Raw genomic sequence first — 16,770 nt, forward strand, 5'->3', positions numbered from 1 at the left:
AGGTCAATATTGGGAGACAATTTTCCAATCCACTCAATTATCTTTCACCTGCCGAATTCCAAAGTTGATCATCTCGTTGGAAGGCATGCTGTGAATATCTTGGAATTTCTCAGCAGACTCAATGCCTGCTGCTGGCAGGCGGTACTCGAAATGATGTCCTGGGTCTGGGACTCGTCCATCAGGCAAGGCGAAAATGGAATGGCAGCCATTCAGGCAGTAAACCTAATTGCACCAGTACTGTTACTGATCCCATGCGATATGCTCTTGAACAATGCGATCGCCGCGGAAGTGGACCACAGCGGTGCAGGGGATACGAAGCTTTTTGCCTGTTGGGGGAACTCCGGGAAGTCTAGAACAACGAGTTGGCGTAAAAATGTGTTGTCCCTGCATTACTATGTCATGAGGAAGAGGAAAAACTCACAGCCAATCAATCATCATCGAGTGGCTCAGGCAAAGGACAAACTCGTCCACCAGGCTATTAACACCTACAGTGCGGCTGACTCGCTCGAGGGTTGTGTCCTCTGGGTTGGTGTGTAATGAAGTAATGGAGATAGAAATGGCTGACTTGTTCCTGGCCAGTTCCACCAGTCATCTAAGGAGAGCTCCTGGTTAGTGGGATTCATATCTTGTAGAAAGTCGAACAAAGCCTGTACCGTGGGAACATGATTGACACATGGTTCTTTCACCATCATCACCATAATGTTTCCCAACGGACCGCTCCTCAAGTAGCTGCTGGAGAAATTGCTCCTAGAAATCCTCCAGGTCAAAGATCTCGCCGAGGTGCATTTGGAGAAACGCAAGGCTCCGAGTATGTACCACTGCAGCTGTCTTCGGAATGAAATCGGCGTGTCCAGGAATAACAAAGCCAGGAGATACAGCGTCGGCATAAATATGCTTCTTGACATTTTTCTTGAGTAGGCCACTGCCTTCAGCACCCGGTACATGCATGATCCCATTCGTGGAATGGTTCAACTCCCAGCGGGCATGGTAGACCGCCGCAACCAAATCCTCTTCGTCGGTCAATATCTTCTGCAGAGAGATTTTGAATCCAGTTGCAAAGTCTTTTGGAGTGCCATAGACTGATGTAATTATCAGTATTTATTGCCACAGGCCATATTCAGTTCCTCGACTTGCCTATAAGTCCAAGTGAGAGACCCCTGCAATGGATAGATTCTGCAAGCCCTTTCTTCGCGACTTTGACGGCTTCCCGCAGACTGACCACATTCTGGGAAGCCTTGAATGTAATTTGAACCACCACAAAGCCTTCTTCAGCCCACCTTTGAAGAGGTTCCGGGTCTAGGGTTTATGTTGTTGTGCTCACATTGTGAGTAGTGAGAAGGCAGTATAAGGATCAGACCAGGCTAAAGGCTTTGCGAGAGAGTGGAGGCTGTAAAACTATCTCAGGACTGAGCTCAATGAACTGCACAGTTGGGTTGCTCGAGTTATCAGACATCTTGGGGTCCATGGTGTCTGGAAGGATGGACTTTAGAGAATGGAGTTGGAGAGAGTGAGGAAGAGAAATATTTTGGAGCCGCAGAAATAAAAAAGAAGGCTTTTTCAAGACATCTAAACAAAGGGAGAATAGTAAATATGAAATCTACCTTCTCATCAAATTCTATCATGATTGATTTATATAATTATGAATGGCACTGGAGACAGTCGCCAACGTCTTCGACAAACAGAGGGTTAGGGCCACAAGCAAGTTGGGCGAAACTGAATCTAAAGGGATGATATGTGATACAGCAAATTACAATATGTAATCTATCAATACTAGCAAGAATTCCAAGGTTCATGGTCTCTCATCAATATGAAATGGAATTATCAACGAACAAGAAAGTAGAAGAAGTCTGCTCAAAAGTATCAAAAGAGAAGTATACCATGCCCCACTAGTAAATGGTACTGCCGGTCCTGACCGACTCCGTAGCTCCGCTCAACTGAGCTCTCATCTGCCGCCTTGTTGTGCTCTTACACTTTCTAATGCACTCGCTCATATTCTGAAGCAAAGTCTCCTCTCAAGCACCGGGTGCATAGCATCGAAAGCACTGATTAGACGCTCAGTTCCATTTTCACCTTTCTCTGCCCCTTAAGAACCAGTCTGCCATCGGCAATTCACTCTCAGAGGGCGCGCGCTCCTTCCGCGCACACCTCCAAAATGAATGCGCTTATGCAGTCTTCTCTGACTGACGTCGAGTCGAAACTCAATACTCTCCTGAAACATCTCACGACATCTCCGGGAGCAGCTGGAGCGCCGGCCGCTGCAGTTGCCCTACTCGAAGCTGACGACACGCTATCCTCCTCCATCGACACCCTTCGACTCCACCAAGAAAACTACGCCAAGATTCTACGGCTACGGTCTGAGGCGGAGAGGCTGGAAGAACGTGTGAAAGACATTGTGAGGGATCTCGAAGGGTTCGACAAGGAGATCAGGACTGCTTGCGGCGACGACGAAGAGATCGACAGCGACCTGGACTCAGAGGACGAAAGCGAGGCGGCCAAGAGCAGGGCAGCCGCCCGCAAAGAGATCGACTACCGATTACTTCTAGACTTTGCGCGTCGCATCAGCAAGTATAACCAGGAAGCCGCAGCTGATGTCGCCAAAGGTGCCGGACTGGGAGCCCGCCAGGACACGCGACCACAGATTGCGGACAAGGATGTGATGATGACGGACACGAACGGCGAGATAGGCACAGAGGAAGGCGGTGCAGAACCTGTCTCATCGGTGACGAAGAATGCGACGCAGTGGCTCGATGATTCGGCGAACGTCACTCGCGAGGTGAATCTGTTGCCCTACCCCCCGGAGGACCGGATACGCATGGGCTTGATGGGCAAGATCCCCGCCGAGGGTACCGACCGTGAAAAGGAGGTGGAGCGATTGATCCGTGAGGCAGAAGGTCTGGAGGTTACCGAATCACCAGCCCCAGCAGCGCCAGTGCAACCGACAGAACCAAAGCCGGACGAGGTCGCGAAGACTGCAGCGCCGGCTGCTCCCCCTGCTCCTGTCACAGCAAGACTACCAGCCCCAGCACCTGCGTCAGCACCAGCGCCCGCACCCAAGCCTAAACCGAAGGCTACTCTGGACCTCGACCTTTATGATCCCGATGACGACGATTTTTAAGCATTTTTACGGCGGGATGGCTATGCATTTTATTTATTTTGATACCAAGAGAGCGGTTATGGCTACGCCAACCGTCACATTTGAAAGAGGACACGGAGAAGAAAAATCTTATTTGAAGTTGAATTGTCCATTAGCCTGCGACATGACGCCCCGCAGCTTACATCTTATGCACCGAGGACTTGGCCGTCCATCCTCTGAATCTCTTTCCATAAATGTAGAATGGAATCGCGCAGAGACACCACAGGGCTGTCAAACTCATGTTCAACATGATAGGCTTGATATACCCACTCTGCTCAATCCACGGGGTGATGAACTTGCTGAAGCCGTATCCCCACAAGTTCTTGTTAACGGTGATGGAGACGAAGATCGAGCCTGCAACAGGCTTGTAGCTGTCCACCGCATAAGTACTTGCGATAGCAGGCAGCGCAGCGACTTGGATACCAGCCGCTGTATATCCGATGATGACAATGATCCGCCAGTCCCATTTATACTCATACCCAAACGCGACCACAAAGTTTCCAATGATCATGATTACCATATAGATCGCGATAGCGGGCAATCGCATCTCCGGCTCACGAATACCTCGGTTCTTGCGAGTGGCTTTCATGGAGATCCAATCTGAGAAAGGTCCATTGGTGGCCAAGCCGATGAACGCTCCGACAAGGATAGCAAAGTTGAAGAAGCCGATAGTTTGACTGTTGAAATTGTACGGAGGCTCGGCAAATGCCTGGCTTTGAGTGAGGTTCAGCGTCAAGAAACAACTAGCCGACCAAGACACAATAAAGGCCGCCAGCTCGACGATCGGGAAGCTTAATAGCTTCCATGGGACCCAGAAGCTGAGCAGAACAGTCTTGATGTTGTTTCCGTCCAGCTGCCAGAGCTTGAACTGCTGCTTGGAAGGATGGCCTTTATGTAGATATGGATCTCGCTCAGAGGCATCTTCCACATTGACATTTTCTTGCTGGGTGGCCTCCACTGGCTTTTCGTTCTCTGAGTCATCATTCGCCGAAGTTGTAGCCTCATGGGCAACCTCATCAGGATGAACACGGTGCCATTTAGTCTCGGGGAAGAGGAAGATTTGGAAGAGAAGCACAACGCCAAGGACACCGACGTTCAGCCAGAAGAAACTACGCCAGCCGATATGCTCAGCCATAGGCCCAGCAATGATTGGACCAACCTATTAAGACATCAGTATCGCTTCCTACCACACACAAGAGCAAGAGACTTACCATCAAAGATCCAAAGTAGGCAGTAAAGTACAGCGTGTTATAGGCACCTCGCTCGTGGAGGAACATGATATCTGCGATGATCTCGGGCTGGGAAGTCTCTGCTGGACCAGCACCAAACCCATTGAGAACGCATGCACCCATGTAGCTACCGTATGAAGTTGCAAGTGCCCGCCAGATGTTGCTGACCAGGCAGATCAAGGTCGAGAAGATCAGGACGGGTCGTCGACCGTAGGATGTTTGGATAGGGATCCTATTGCACACGAGGGTAAGCGATGATTCTCAGTCACAATACAGGACAACATACCAGAAGAAATTGCTGAACCCCAGCACCAGAATACAAACTCCCGTGAATTGCACCACGCCGGCAAGATCCGAATTGAATGACTCCATCAATTGTGGGAACATGGGTGCCAAAGCAAGAGGTCCCAGACCTTGACTGAAAGACGTTGCAGTGGATATAGCCATAGCGCTCAACTTCCAGAAACGGTTCCAATTCTGGATTCGATCGACTCGTTAGATAATATCTCAGCTGGTTGGTGCTCCTGGAATACTGACCAGAGGATCATGAGGATCTTGCGAGGGCTGAGGAACCAGCACCCGGTCGGACTTGGCTGAGGACTTCACGAAGTGATGGGTGCCTACATCGGCCATAATTTCCGTCCCGGGATATATGGTCGTGCCTAGCTCCTCCTCAATTCTGTTTAGAGCAAGTTAGATAGAATCTAGTAGTGATGGGACAGGCATGCATACTGATGGAGGGCCTAGGTGGCGAAGAAAACCTGTCAGTAATCATTCTATATAGATAACATCGACGAGAGGTACTAACACGTTCATCATAGTTCATCTCCATGTTGAACCAATTGCGTCTTCAGGCTGGGTGGATTTTAAGAATCTTGGTCAATCTTGATCTGAAAAAATGGCCGAGGAGACTAGCTCGACTGGCTGACTATCAAGACCGCTGCAACATAGGGGAATACATTATTTTAAGTACCCATGCGACCAAGTTCCCATACAGGTTATATGCGCGGAATTGGGCCGGGAATGTCTAGTTGGGGATTACCGAACCCCACAAGGACCGAGTAGAACAGTAGCAAAGTCGAGTTTACCCCATCATGCCAGCACCGTATATTTACCGTAGAAGCCCCTTTTATCCAGATAACCAGTAACACCCCCACCGTCATACTTTTTGGATAAGTGGGTTTAACTTCTGAGCTACCTTGTTCGGACTAGAGAGCAATAGCGAGCGCATGGTTTGATCAATAAATGCCCACTATCACCCTAAAGAACCCCACTTTGACCCCAGATTCCTCCCCGCACACCCACATCACCGAGCGATCCTCCTATTCGCGAGTCGCGACGGTTCTGACTCTTGGAAGGTCGCCTACCTTTGCCACGAAAACGTACTCGGTAATACCCCGCGGCATTTGGCCGCGTTTACTTGTTTGGGATAACGGAGCTGCTCTCGGGCGAAAAATATGGGTTATGTCGGGTTGGACTGCTCTTGAATGGTGTCGTCATGTTAGTTCCATAGCCTGTTAGCTTTGCTGGTGGCTTTGGCGACTAACAAAAGGAGCGGCGAGAACTGTGGGTTTAGCTCGTGTTGCTTGTCGGGATCTTTGTAGGTTATGAGATGCCGAAAGTGTTTGACTCGGCTGTTGACGAAGCCGAGAATCTTGATTGCGACTATTTGACAATTATTACTAAATCCCACGGGGAGTGACCATCAGGAAGATCAGTTTCTAGTTCAAGAATGATTTTCAGAGTACACATTCTCTGTTCCTTCGGAGCTTTTTAGATGCTCTGATACTGATATTGAGCCGATCAGCATTCAGCACGTGCAGCCTAATTGGGTGTTAAGTCATGGTCGTCGCATCTTTATTATCTATTGCGATTAGGAGTAGTCTGTAAGTACAAGGACAAGATATACGCCTTTCGGAGCTGAGTGAAATCCCGAGTTTGTGGTAACGCCGTTTCTCCAACGGAGGAATTCCGCTTCAATAAGCAAGCCACTAGCGACCTTCAAAAGAGAATCTCGTATATTGAGATACAAAACCCCATTGTTGAATAGTACGACGGTAAATGGCAATATGTACTATGATGAATCGATGAAGCTGAGAATGAGAACCATAGCCCAAACGCTGGTTTGTTAACCTCATCGATTCCATGAAGAGTGGAGTTTCTCCACTGCGTATTCCGTAGCCCAACCCAGATCTGCCTCGACGCCTCGCAAAAGGTCCACAATAATCTGGCGCTCGTTCGCACTTTCCAAACATTGGCCCACAGCAAACAAGAGTGGTATCATATAGATCCGCACTTCGCTATGCGGCCGCCCTAAGGCAATACCACACACTTCTCGGCTGCGGTACTCGACTTCTTTGGTGACTTCTCGATAGCCTTGGAGACGGTCGAAAGCGGTGCTTGGTCCACTTATAACGTCCTGCGGGCGGTTCAACAATAATGCAATTCTCCCAAAGTGGTAGTGCTGCATAGCAGCCGCGCATGTTGGTAAGCTGTGGAAAACCTCGGGGAAAGGGATTTGGCTGCCGTCTGGTGGCTTCGACACATCTCTGGGGTGCTCAATCCGCACACATGGGCGAATTGTCTCCGGGACACCCTCGAACCAAGTTTGAAATTCAAAGCACAGGTCTAACCAGACGTTTGTGTCAGGATAGGACGTTTGTTGACTGGAACTGGTGGGCGTATCTTGTGGGCCGGATGAAGTTTCCGGTGGAGAACCCGTCCACTGGGCAATCTGGGATTGTTTGGACTTAGCGAGGAAATTGACGACCTTGGAAACAAGCCAGCATAGCCCATTGGATGTTTGGTCTTCCTGAGATAAATCAATCGACCCGCTTGCGATGATGTGGAATTTCTCTAGCTCGTCGATTGATATCCCCGCTGCGCGCCAAAGAGGCAAATTTGTAGGATCAAAATGTGTAGGCGAACGGATGTAGTATGACCCAAGATAATCCTGGCGAGAGAAATTCCAGAAACATGCTCGGATGCCGTGAGAGAAGAAGGTCGAGTTCTTCTGCTTCATTTGAAGGAGTGAATTGAAGACTTGGCGAATACCTGTGAGGTACCTATGCTTCATTGTAAGCAGAATGAAAGCAAAGCTCGACTTGACAAGATGACATACATGTGCCACTCCTCTCCTTTCGCGTCCAACAACTTATATAATGTCAGAATGGTTACCGTTGCCAAAGTCTCCTCGGTCTTCCGCAAAAGTGCTCCGTCATCAAGGTTCTGGACAGACTGTGTGTTCAGCCACCGCCCGACCAAGTCAATAGGCGAGTCGAGAACAGCCGATGTAGATACAACGGAATAGCCATCGGAAGTGGATGTGGTCAGATCCGACACTGAAAGATAGTAGTAGTTGGCCGCCTTGAGAAACCAGTCCACTTGCTCAGCATTTGGATATGTCTCGGTCGTCGCAGGACTGGTAAACGTGCCTCGCCCAGTGCATGATTTGGACCCTTTCACTCGTCCAAGTTGTTTGGCTGCCGAAGCTGCGATGGCGTATTTCAGAGATTGACAATTGAGAGCCCGGATCGGGACGTAAACCGAGAAGAATTTTCCAGCGTCGGATAAATCCAGCCTATTATTTATCAATATCAAAGTAGACAGTGGAGTCATAATCATAGGCCTACCAGGGACCCAACACTTCTGCGAAATGACGGGTAAGAAAGGCTATCTCATGCTCTGTGCCTGTCATTAGTTCGGAGAAAATGTCCTGGAATTCTTCTTTCTCGCTTCGTTGAGACGGACTCTCTGAAGTAAATTGTCTCCCATAATAATGACGGTCAGGAGGCGGAATATTATAACTTTTTTCAAGGGTTGGAGTAAGCCCCATGATTGCATTGCCTGACACTTCGGCGTTTTGCAGGGGGCTTCTTGTCGAGCTCCCAGCAATCCGATTGATGTCTGGGCCATATTGGGACCCTGGGATAATTTGGGTACCCGAGGGAGTCGCACCAGCTGCGATACCCGGCTGAATTGCAGAGCTGGTCACCTCAGCCATTGGGATGTCGGTCCCAAAGTCTGTTCTTGACGGTTCCAGCTGGAAGCTGAATGTAGTGCCCACATTCCCACTATCAGATGGAGCTTCACCTGGCCTGTCCTGGCTGACTGACAGTTGGCCTTCGTTCTGTACCACACTAGGCGGGTGCTCATCTACCTATTTGACAACATCAGTTCCCAGCTTGGCAGGTAGACTTGTATGTAACAAACCTGGCCAATACTGGCTGCTGATATGCTTGGCTTTGCATGACTCTCTTGATATGGAGCATACCTACGCCTCACTGTAGCACCTTGATCAATGAACTTGCGTGTCTGGACATAGCCTGGACATTCCACGCCGGCAGTGACACACCGCTGGCACTGGGGACGCGTCTCATCACACTGGAACTGATCAGTTAAAGCTTTTCAAAGTAGAAAATTTCAGTAGCACAGACATACCTTCAGATGTCTCTTCTTACACCGCTCGCATGCCTTATTAGAGGGAACTCCTGGCATTGTGCGATTCACAAGAAGATGGTGATCCCACCACTGCCACGTTTCGTTGGCTGCGCGCGATTTCCCTCGTAGTACAAAAATATCCCAGCAACGTCCCTTGACCTTACACGCCCGGAATTCTGCAATTCCCAAATTTAGCCTAAGGAGCTGCGAACGCTTGGAAGTATCGACACAGAACAAACATTATGACGCTCATCAAGGGATCATATTAGATAAGCACGGAGATGTCTCGGCTCAGATTCGGCAAGCCGGCTCGTTCGGCATCGTAGCAGCCGGTCTGCGACTATTTTCCTTCGAGCCTTAGCTGCTCCAGGTTCTTGATTCTCTCCAAGGAAAATCATGCTGCGGACATCTCAGGAATCGAATTCAAACCACGATATCCAGGGATATTCTATTCGAACTGTGAGGCAGTCGATAGAAGCAGATCCGATAGCATATCGGGCCAGCCCCCATCGGGAACGAGAGACGGCATCGCACTCCTCATCAAAACCTTATGGCCTCCCGGAACAGGAGCAAAGCCGAATATATCATGACTGGATCAGTATGATTATTTTTTCCTAAGGTTTACCCTACAAGAAGTATTTATACTGACTGATTATTCTTAGCTGCTGGAAGAGAACATGTCTTTGTCTGCTCAGGGTGTTATCTCCCGGAGAATTTGATGGGCTGTGAAACGTGCTGTAGATCCTACCATGCACAGTGCCTGCCAACTACTGCACCTCCGATACCACTTGAGAGCTTCCACTGCCCATCATGCAAGGCGAAGGGTTGGGACCGGGTGCCGCCTTCACCTCCCGCAACATCATCTTCAAGTATTTCGAAAGACACGACTCCCACTGCCCCCTCGGGCTTCATTTCACCTTCTTACAGAGGTGCCTCGGGCAGTGCTCGAGCATCTCCATGGCCGGGTATGAGCAATATCCCGGGGGTTTCTTCAGCAATGGACTTTAGACCGGAGGGTACCGATGCCTTTGAGCATGATCATTCATCCACAAATTTATCACCGATCGCGGATATGTACCCACACATACTGGGCCTTCTAGCTCAACCAGACCGGCAGGATATGTCCGGTAATCCAGACTTTATCTATCAGCTTCATTCAATGATGCAAGAAGTTCAATCACACCGGTCGCTGCTCCAGAAAGCAGCAGTTCTTCGAGAGGAATTTTCAAGGGTCCAGACTGAGAACATTCAGATTCGAACGTACCTCAATTCCCGTCTACCTTCAAGAGAGCCAACATTTTTAACTCCCTCTACTTTCTCACCTATTCCACGGCCATCACCTGATACCAGTGGGAGATCCTGGGATAGCATTGTCCTGGATCTTATTTGATGGTCAAGTTGACTACGATATTATGCATTTCATAAGATTAGGACAGTGCAGGTCTATTGCTAGCCAGGATGTTCGTCAGGATCAACAGATTAGATCCAGTTATATGCAGTCCTCGAGTCAATCAGTTCCCTTTACACTGAGGGATTGTTCAGGGTTGCATTTATGAGAGAGAAAGAACCATAAACACACTTTGGGGAAGTTGTGATGTGGTAACACCCGACCTATATCTTCACATAAGGGCCTTAGCGAAAGTATAGATGAATTGCACAGTGAATTTTTGCCCGGAAGGAAAATTCCAACAACATGACATAAAATATCGACCAACTGTAGTTCCATGAGTTGATCATGTAGACGTAGGGCTTATTGGATCCCTTTATACTGTATGTGTTATTTGTTTGTTTGTTGTTCGATGGCTGCGGGTAGCCGATAGATCGGGAAACATCCGAAAGTGTAGCTTCTGGCTGTACACTCCTCGATCATCCCCAACCCCTCTTTCAAAGATTACCTTTTGACCTCGAGGTAGCGTGCGGAGGTTACATGCGCGATGAAAACCAGGTTGATGTCAATTCCCCACTCGATGGAAAACCCACGACTCTTGCAAATCAGGGGGCCTGCGTTCCCCGCAGCTCGGGGTAATTCATTCGCCCAATTTGTCCAAAAAGCAATAAGGATCAGCGCTCCCCTAGAGAACCCTGCAAGTTGCACTTCTACGGCCATATTCCCTTTTTGCCGGGTTACTCTTTCGAGTATGAAGCTTGCCTATCGCTGCAGTCAATGCCGCTGCAGCTGCTAGATAGGTACACTTTGAGCTCGGGGGACCCACGCGCCCGCTGCACGCTTGTTGCTACAGTACACTGTCGCTTGTCGCTGGTGTTGCCAATGACGGGGAACAGATGTGACACCATGCAGCAGTCGATGTTACACCCCTCGCTGGAGGGGTCTAGTCCAGATGTCTGAGATCGCAGTTTAAATAGCTGGGCGAGCCTAGAAAGGGGGCCGCAACCCTGTCGATCGAGACGCGTGGAATGCTCTCCCCGCGACTGTGAAAACTGTACTGAGAAGCTTGATTCCTGCGTGACACGCGTGTTTTTACGACATTATCGACATTTGGAGCCTGTTCTATTTGCTCACCCTTGATTGCGCGTTGGGATCGGCGGGCCAGCTCAACAGCTCAAGCAAACATGCTACCGTCAAAAACCCATCCCACCGGGATATTAATCACGGCTCTCTACGGCTCAATTTCCCTAGCGGCTGCGGTTGGTTCAACGGATAGCTTTGATGTTCTGGACTATGTCGACCCTCTTATTGGGACGGCTAACGGAGGTGCGAAAACCTGGAGCCGTTTACCTCTACCTCAACAGCTAATGAGTGTCTCTGCCAGGCCACGTTTTCCCTGGAGCAACCTTGCCATTTGGTGAGTACCGAGCCACTCGCAATCTATTCTGTTCTAACGGGTAACAGGAATGGCAAAGGCTGTCGCCGATACAGTAGGTGAGAACCAGGCAGGCTTCGCATATGATACAACGGTTGTCACCGGGTTCTCCCATATGCATGACTCTGGCACTGGTGGCGTGAGTAACATCTTGAAATTTGAGAAACCGATAAAGATCTGACACTTTGCAGTCCCCATCTCTGGGAAACTTTCCGATATTCGCCCAGCCTTCTTGCCCAAACGATGATATCAACCAATGCAAGTGGCAGCTCAACGACAGAGCGGTTGTATGGAAGAGGGACTCAGCCAAGGCCCGCCCGGGATATTTTAGCATCTCACTGGCAAATGGTGTCCAGGCAGAAATGACTACCACCAACCGATCCGCTCTGTATCGTTTCACCTTTGATGGAGCGTCATCCGAGTCGCTGAGCCCAGTGGTACTAGTGGATTTGATAGATTTGCCACAGTCGCGAACCAATGGGTTTGCTGATGTTGACTCTTCCAACGGCCGCCTGACAGGAAATGGCACCTTCAACCCTAGCTTTGGCATTGGAAGCTATGATCTCCATTTTTGTGTTGACTTTAAGGGTGCAGAGCTTCGTGATACCGGTGTTTGGACCAAGAACCGAGCCAACACCACCAGGAAAACCGTTTCATTGCGGGCTGATGGTACAAATAGCCCCGACACCCTATCTGCGGGTACATTTGCTCGATTCCACGCTCCCAAAGACAATACGATTTTAGCTCGCGTTGGCGTGAGCTTCATGAATGTCAAACAAGCGTGCGCTAATGCCGAACGGGAGCAACCCAACTTCGACTTTGATGGCACCAGATCTGCGGCCGAAGATGCTTGGAGGAAGAAACTGAGTGTTGTCTCTGTTGACGCGGATGGAGTCTCGAAAGACCTTCAAACAGTCTTCTGGAGTGGAGCATATCGGTCTCTTATTAGTCCTCAGGACTATACCGGTGAGAATCCCTTGTGGGAAAGTGATGAGCCGTACTATGACAGCTACTACTGGTAAGAGCATCTTTCAAAGCCCTACAAGAAAATTGTAACTGATCAAATTCATTAGTATTTGGGACTCATACCGCAGTATTCATCCTCTATTGACATTGGTTGACCCTCTTTCACAATCCCTGATGATGCGAAGTCTTCTTGACATTTACCGCCACGAGGGGTACCTTCCTGACTGCCGGATGTCACTTTGCAAGGGTTACACACAGGGAGGCTCTAATGCCGATGTCCTCATGGCCGACGCCTATCTGAAGAAGGTTGATGGGATTGACTGGGACACTGCCTACGAGGCTGTTGTGAAGGATGCAGAAGTCGAGCCCGCGAACTGGAATGTCGAGGGACGCGGTGGGCTGCAAAGCTGGAAGAGTCTCGGATACATTCCCACCGACGATTACGACCCATATGGCGTTGGGACTCATACTCGCAGTATCTCGCGTACCGTGGAATATGCGTACAACGACTTCTGCATTGCCGAGATGGCAAAGGGTATGGGCAAGCAAGCAGACTACGAGAAGTATACCACTCGCTCGGGGAACTGGGCACACATGTTCAAGGAGGATCAAAAGTCCAGTATCAATGGTGCCGACACCAATTTCACTGGATTCTTGCAGCCTCGCTACACGAACGGTACCTGGGGTTACCAAGATCCAATCTTCTGTAGCCCTCTGCTGAACTTTACTTCCTGCTATCTGAATCCCAGTGGTCATGAGACCTACGAAGGAAGCTCCTGGCTTTATACCTTGTGAGTCTCTTTTATTGTTTATCACAAAGCTCATCTAGGTAACAATTTTTCAATAGCTATGCCCCTCATGATATGGGAGCTCTTATCAAAACGCTTGGTGGCGCAGAGCAATTCACATCCCGATTGGAGTTCCTTCACGAATCTGGTCTTCTCTATGTGGGCGATGAGCAGGCATTCTTAACCGTGTTCCAATTCCACTACAGCGGTCGGCCCGCTCTATCTGCCAAATACAGCCACTTTTATATCCCGTCTCAGTTTAACACCACAACCGCCGGTATCGCAGGGAATGATGATAGTGGTGCCATGGGCTCGTTTGTGATGCTGAGTATGATGGGGCTTTGGCCTGTTCCTGGACAGGATGTCTACCTGATCACTCCACCCTACTTCAAAGAAGTGAGCATCAAAAACGCTGTCACTGGTAAAACAGCCACGATCCGGAACGTGAATTTCGATGCCAACTACAAGTCCATCTTTATCCAGAGTGCCAAGCTAAATGGTGAGGCATGGTCAAAAAATTGGCTCACCCATGACTTCTTTACCCAGGGTGGCGTCCTCGAGCTGGAGTTGGGCTTAACTGAAAGCAAATGGGGGACTCAGACAGAAGATCTGCCACCCAGTCTGAGCAACTATCACAAGTAACAATATCAATCACAAGATATGATGACTCGATCCCTTTGACCTCGATAGGGCTTGCAGGGTTTGTCGTCTTCTTTGGCCCTGCATGAAGCAAGCTGGTGATTTCCTGCCAGGTCCAGGCCTGTTCCCTTCCTTTTCGCTTCAGGGCCTTATAGACCCTGTTCTGCTCCCTTCTGTTTCTTCTTCTTCTTCTAGTCGTCTTCGCCTCCTTGCTCTAGATAGACCAATTGACTCAGTCTCCCTCTTTCTTTCTCCGCTTCCTGTGCCAGCAGTGCCGTGGGCGCTGTCAAGATAAGATACGCTCCTTTTTATCCCATTCATGTTTCCGCCCAAATCAATGTCAATATCGCTCTTGGTAGGTCTTTTTGAATTTATTCTAGAATTTATATTCGAAGACTCCTTCTCTCAACAATTTCATGTCAGTGATGTACATGGTGATCCATTCCACACCACCCCCCCCCCCCCCCCCCAAATCCGGCAATTATCTGTTCATTCTTTACCGGCAAGTATATCCACCATCCACCACAATGTCAGACCCTGTTGTGTACGTGCTGGCATCGCTCGCGAGATACAAATAGACAGCCTTCAGCTCGCGAGGATCTGCATCTCGTCTCAAAGATGTCAGACTATACCACGCCTCTTTCATCTCGAATGAAAAGTCTCCACTGATGGGTGTGTCGACGTAGCCGGGGCTGACGCAGTTGACACTAGCAAAATCAGCCCATTTCACGGCCAGTGACTTTGCCAGATGAATGACGCCTGCCTTGCCAGCGTTATAACAAGCCTTTAGAGTGATGTATAACCACGATCCTCACTCATGGATGACATACCTGCTGCTGGGGTACATTTGCTGCATGGCCAGACATGGAAGCCGTAAAGGTCATGTTACCTGAGTCCTGCTTCCGAAAGATCTCACCCGCAACCCGAGCACAATAGTATGCTCCGTTGAAGCCAATGTCCACAACTTTATGCCAGTCTTCCAGCTTGCCATCTAGACCACCAGCCTTCGATGGAATACCAGCATTTGCGATCATTACATCTAGTCGACCAAAGTCGTGGACCACAGCATTGGTTGCCGCTTGGACCTGTGGGGACTGACGATTAACGTCGGAAAAAGATATGGCAACAAGTAGAACGCACCTCGTCGAAACTTTGCACAGAGCACTTGTATGCTTTTGATTTGATTCTGAAGTCCTTTTCAAGTGACTTGGCGAGGCTTTCGGCTTGAGAAGACCCATAGTACCACAAAGCAACATTAACGCCGGCTTCTACCAGGCCACGAGCATCTTGGTACCCAAGTCCGCCAGTACCACGGTGATTATGACAACTTTGTTGTTCATTCGAAATATCTCGAGCACACTGTCTGATAGCGCCGGGTTCGGAACGCGAATGGTCTGCTGGAACGGACACCTGTGTCCGCAAACTAAACGGCACAAACCTAGACCACCGGCTAATGTTAGTCGCCATTGCGCCCCACAAACTTGGGGTACATCTCCCCACGGGGAAACAGGCTATGAAGTCGGTGCGTCCCTTTCCCATATGCTTGGCCAGACTATTCCGTACTTCCCGGAATCTCGTGTTACCGACGCAGTTCTGGCCATTGTTGTTGATCAAATGAAATTCCATCAGGGAAAAGTATATTAGGACCTTCACTCCTCCTTGGATGAACATCCGCCCCGATTACTTGTTGATAACATCCATAGCACGATGAAGGATCAAAACATTGTCGGCGAGGCGCTAGCATCTGTTTGCCTCAGTATGATCGCCCTTGGTTTCGGGTACCTCATCTCCTACAGCTGAACCTCATTCTGCTCATTCCATTGCTTTCAACTGCGGTGGCTGGATATGATGGTAGGTACTTGCATTCTGGCTTATTGTTTGTGAGGAATATGACATACTGACACGGCCTTCTTCCTAACCACGATCTCTTATGAACGGTCTGCAGTCTATAAGCGAATGGGAAGACTACTTCGGTAATCCAGCAGGCTCGGTCCTGGGAGTGGTTAATGCCGCTCAGTCCATCGGCAGTGTTCTCTCGCTCCCTTTTGTCCGGCATCATGTCAGACCGTTTTGGGAGACGCCTTACTCTTCTCTCGGGGAAATCTCCTTTGCTTTTCGGTATTTGCTGACGCTCTTATAAGCCATAACGCCAAACTGTCCCAGGAAGTCCTAAAGCAGTACAACGAGATGATTCAGGACACGGCTTATAATCTCCGGGTGCATCTGCAACGAATTGATGAGAAAATGGAACGATTCAATATCGACAGCACAAGCGCCTTAGATTAAACCGTTGGTTTAAGCGACGAACGAGAGGTTACCACGCAGTGTCTCCGTGTTTGCGAAGATGCAAGACATTGTATCGAATCTCAGCCGAGAATTCTCTTTTCTGCAAGACCGACCACAAGATGACCCCAGTGACAGCGGACAAACTTGCTTCGAAGCGCAACTGCTCACACGTCAAGCTCTGAATGAGAATCGCGATAATTTTCCAGCGATCATCAATCGACTTCGGGCTCGCCTGGAGAGCCTGGTCTTGAAAAACGACCCCGGTGACGAGAATGAAAGATCTCGTTTACAAGAAGATATCAATACCTCTAAGCAGTGCCTCGAAGTATGCAAAGCTGCAAATGAAGTTTCATCTCAGAAAATACACAGAATCGGAGAGGTGATTGCGGCGGACGGTGACAGCGATCTAGTAGTAGTGACTACTTTAGCTGATCTACTTGATATCAAGAAAGCGGTATCTAAGGGTA

At 49.3% G+C, this 16,770-nt stretch overlaps 7 protein-coding genes across 7 annotated transcripts; 3 read left to right on the forward strand and 4 right to left on the reverse strand.

The window, feature by feature from the left end:
• Nucleotides 1–153: 153 nt before the first annotated feature.
• On the forward strand, nucleotides 154–537 carry N7473_001934 (uncharacterized protein; the record flags this gene model as incomplete). The annotated part of the gene is made up of 1 exon (XM_057147874.1): nucleotides 154–537. The coding sequence occupies one exon, from the start codon at nucleotides 154–156 to the stop codon at nucleotides 535–537; it is 384 nt and encodes a 127-aa protein (XP_057011528.1).
• A 210-nt stretch (nucleotides 538–747) lies between these two features.
• Nucleotides 748–1,465, reverse strand: N7473_001935 (carboxymethylenebutenolidase; the record flags this gene model as incomplete). Its single annotated transcript, XM_057147875.1, has 3 exons — nucleotides 748–1,079; nucleotides 1,156–1,225; nucleotides 1,358–1,465. The coding sequence occupies 3 exons, from the start codon at nucleotides 1,463–1,465 to the stop codon at nucleotides 748–750; spliced, it is 510 nt and encodes a 169-aa protein (XP_057011529.1).
• Nucleotides 1,466–2,152: 687 nt separating this feature from the next.
• N7473_001936 (uncharacterized protein) lies at nucleotides 2,153–3,115 on the forward strand (the record flags this gene model as incomplete). Its single annotated transcript, XM_057147876.1, has 1 exon — nucleotides 2,153–3,115. The coding sequence occupies one exon, from the start codon at nucleotides 2,153–2,155 to the stop codon at nucleotides 3,113–3,115; it is 963 nt and encodes a 320-aa protein (XP_057011530.1).
• A 157-nt stretch (nucleotides 3,116–3,272) lies between these two features.
• Nucleotides 3,273–5,178, reverse strand: N7473_001937 (putative MFS transporter; the record flags this gene model as incomplete). Its single annotated transcript, XM_057147877.1, has 5 exons — nucleotides 3,273–4,292; nucleotides 4,345–4,594; nucleotides 4,649–4,839; nucleotides 4,900–5,041; nucleotides 5,171–5,178. 5 exons carry the CDS (start codon nucleotides 5,176–5,178, stop codon nucleotides 3,273–3,275), a joined length of 1,611 nt encoding a protein of 536 aa, XP_057011531.1.
• Nucleotides 5,179–6,496: 1,318 nt separating this feature from the next.
• On the reverse strand, nucleotides 6,497–8,859 carry N7473_001938 (Zn(II)2Cys6 transcription factor domain-containing protein; the record flags this gene model as incomplete). Its single annotated transcript, XM_057147878.1, has 5 exons — nucleotides 6,497–7,427; nucleotides 7,484–7,942; nucleotides 7,995–8,521; nucleotides 8,575–8,745; nucleotides 8,803–8,859. 5 exons carry the CDS (start codon nucleotides 8,857–8,859, stop codon nucleotides 6,497–6,499), a joined length of 2,145 nt encoding a protein of 714 aa, XP_057011532.1.
• Nucleotides 8,860–11,200: 2,341 nt separating this feature from the next.
• Nucleotides 11,201–14,259, forward strand: N7473_001939 (glycoside hydrolase family 92 protein). Its single transcript, XM_057147879.1, has 6 exons — nucleotides 11,201–11,515; nucleotides 11,574–11,606; nucleotides 11,654–11,763; nucleotides 11,816–12,642; nucleotides 12,698–13,381; nucleotides 13,438–14,259. The coding sequence occupies exons 1-6, from the start codon at nucleotides 11,374–11,376 to the stop codon at nucleotides 14,018–14,020; spliced, it is 2,379 nt and encodes a 792-aa protein (XP_057011533.1). The 5' UTR covers nucleotides 11,201–11,373; the 3' UTR covers nucleotides 14,021–14,259.
• A 254-nt stretch (nucleotides 14,260–14,513) lies between these two features.
• N7473_001940 (short-chain dehydrogenase) lies at nucleotides 14,514–15,484 on the reverse strand (the record flags this gene model as incomplete). Its single annotated transcript, XM_057147880.1, has 3 exons — nucleotides 14,514–14,801; nucleotides 14,848–15,102; nucleotides 15,158–15,484. 3 exons carry the CDS (start codon nucleotides 15,482–15,484, stop codon nucleotides 14,514–14,516), a joined length of 870 nt encoding a protein of 289 aa, XP_057011534.1.
• Nucleotides 15,485–16,770: the final 1,286 nt, after the last annotated feature.

Source organism: Penicillium subrubescens (assembly GCF_028828155.1).
Source record: "Penicillium subrubescens strain IBT 31985 chromosome Unknown utg000002l_segment0_segment0, whole genome shotgun sequence".
Classification (NCBI taxonomy): domain Eukaryota; kingdom Fungi; phylum Ascomycota; class Eurotiomycetes; order Eurotiales; family Aspergillaceae; genus Penicillium; species Penicillium subrubescens.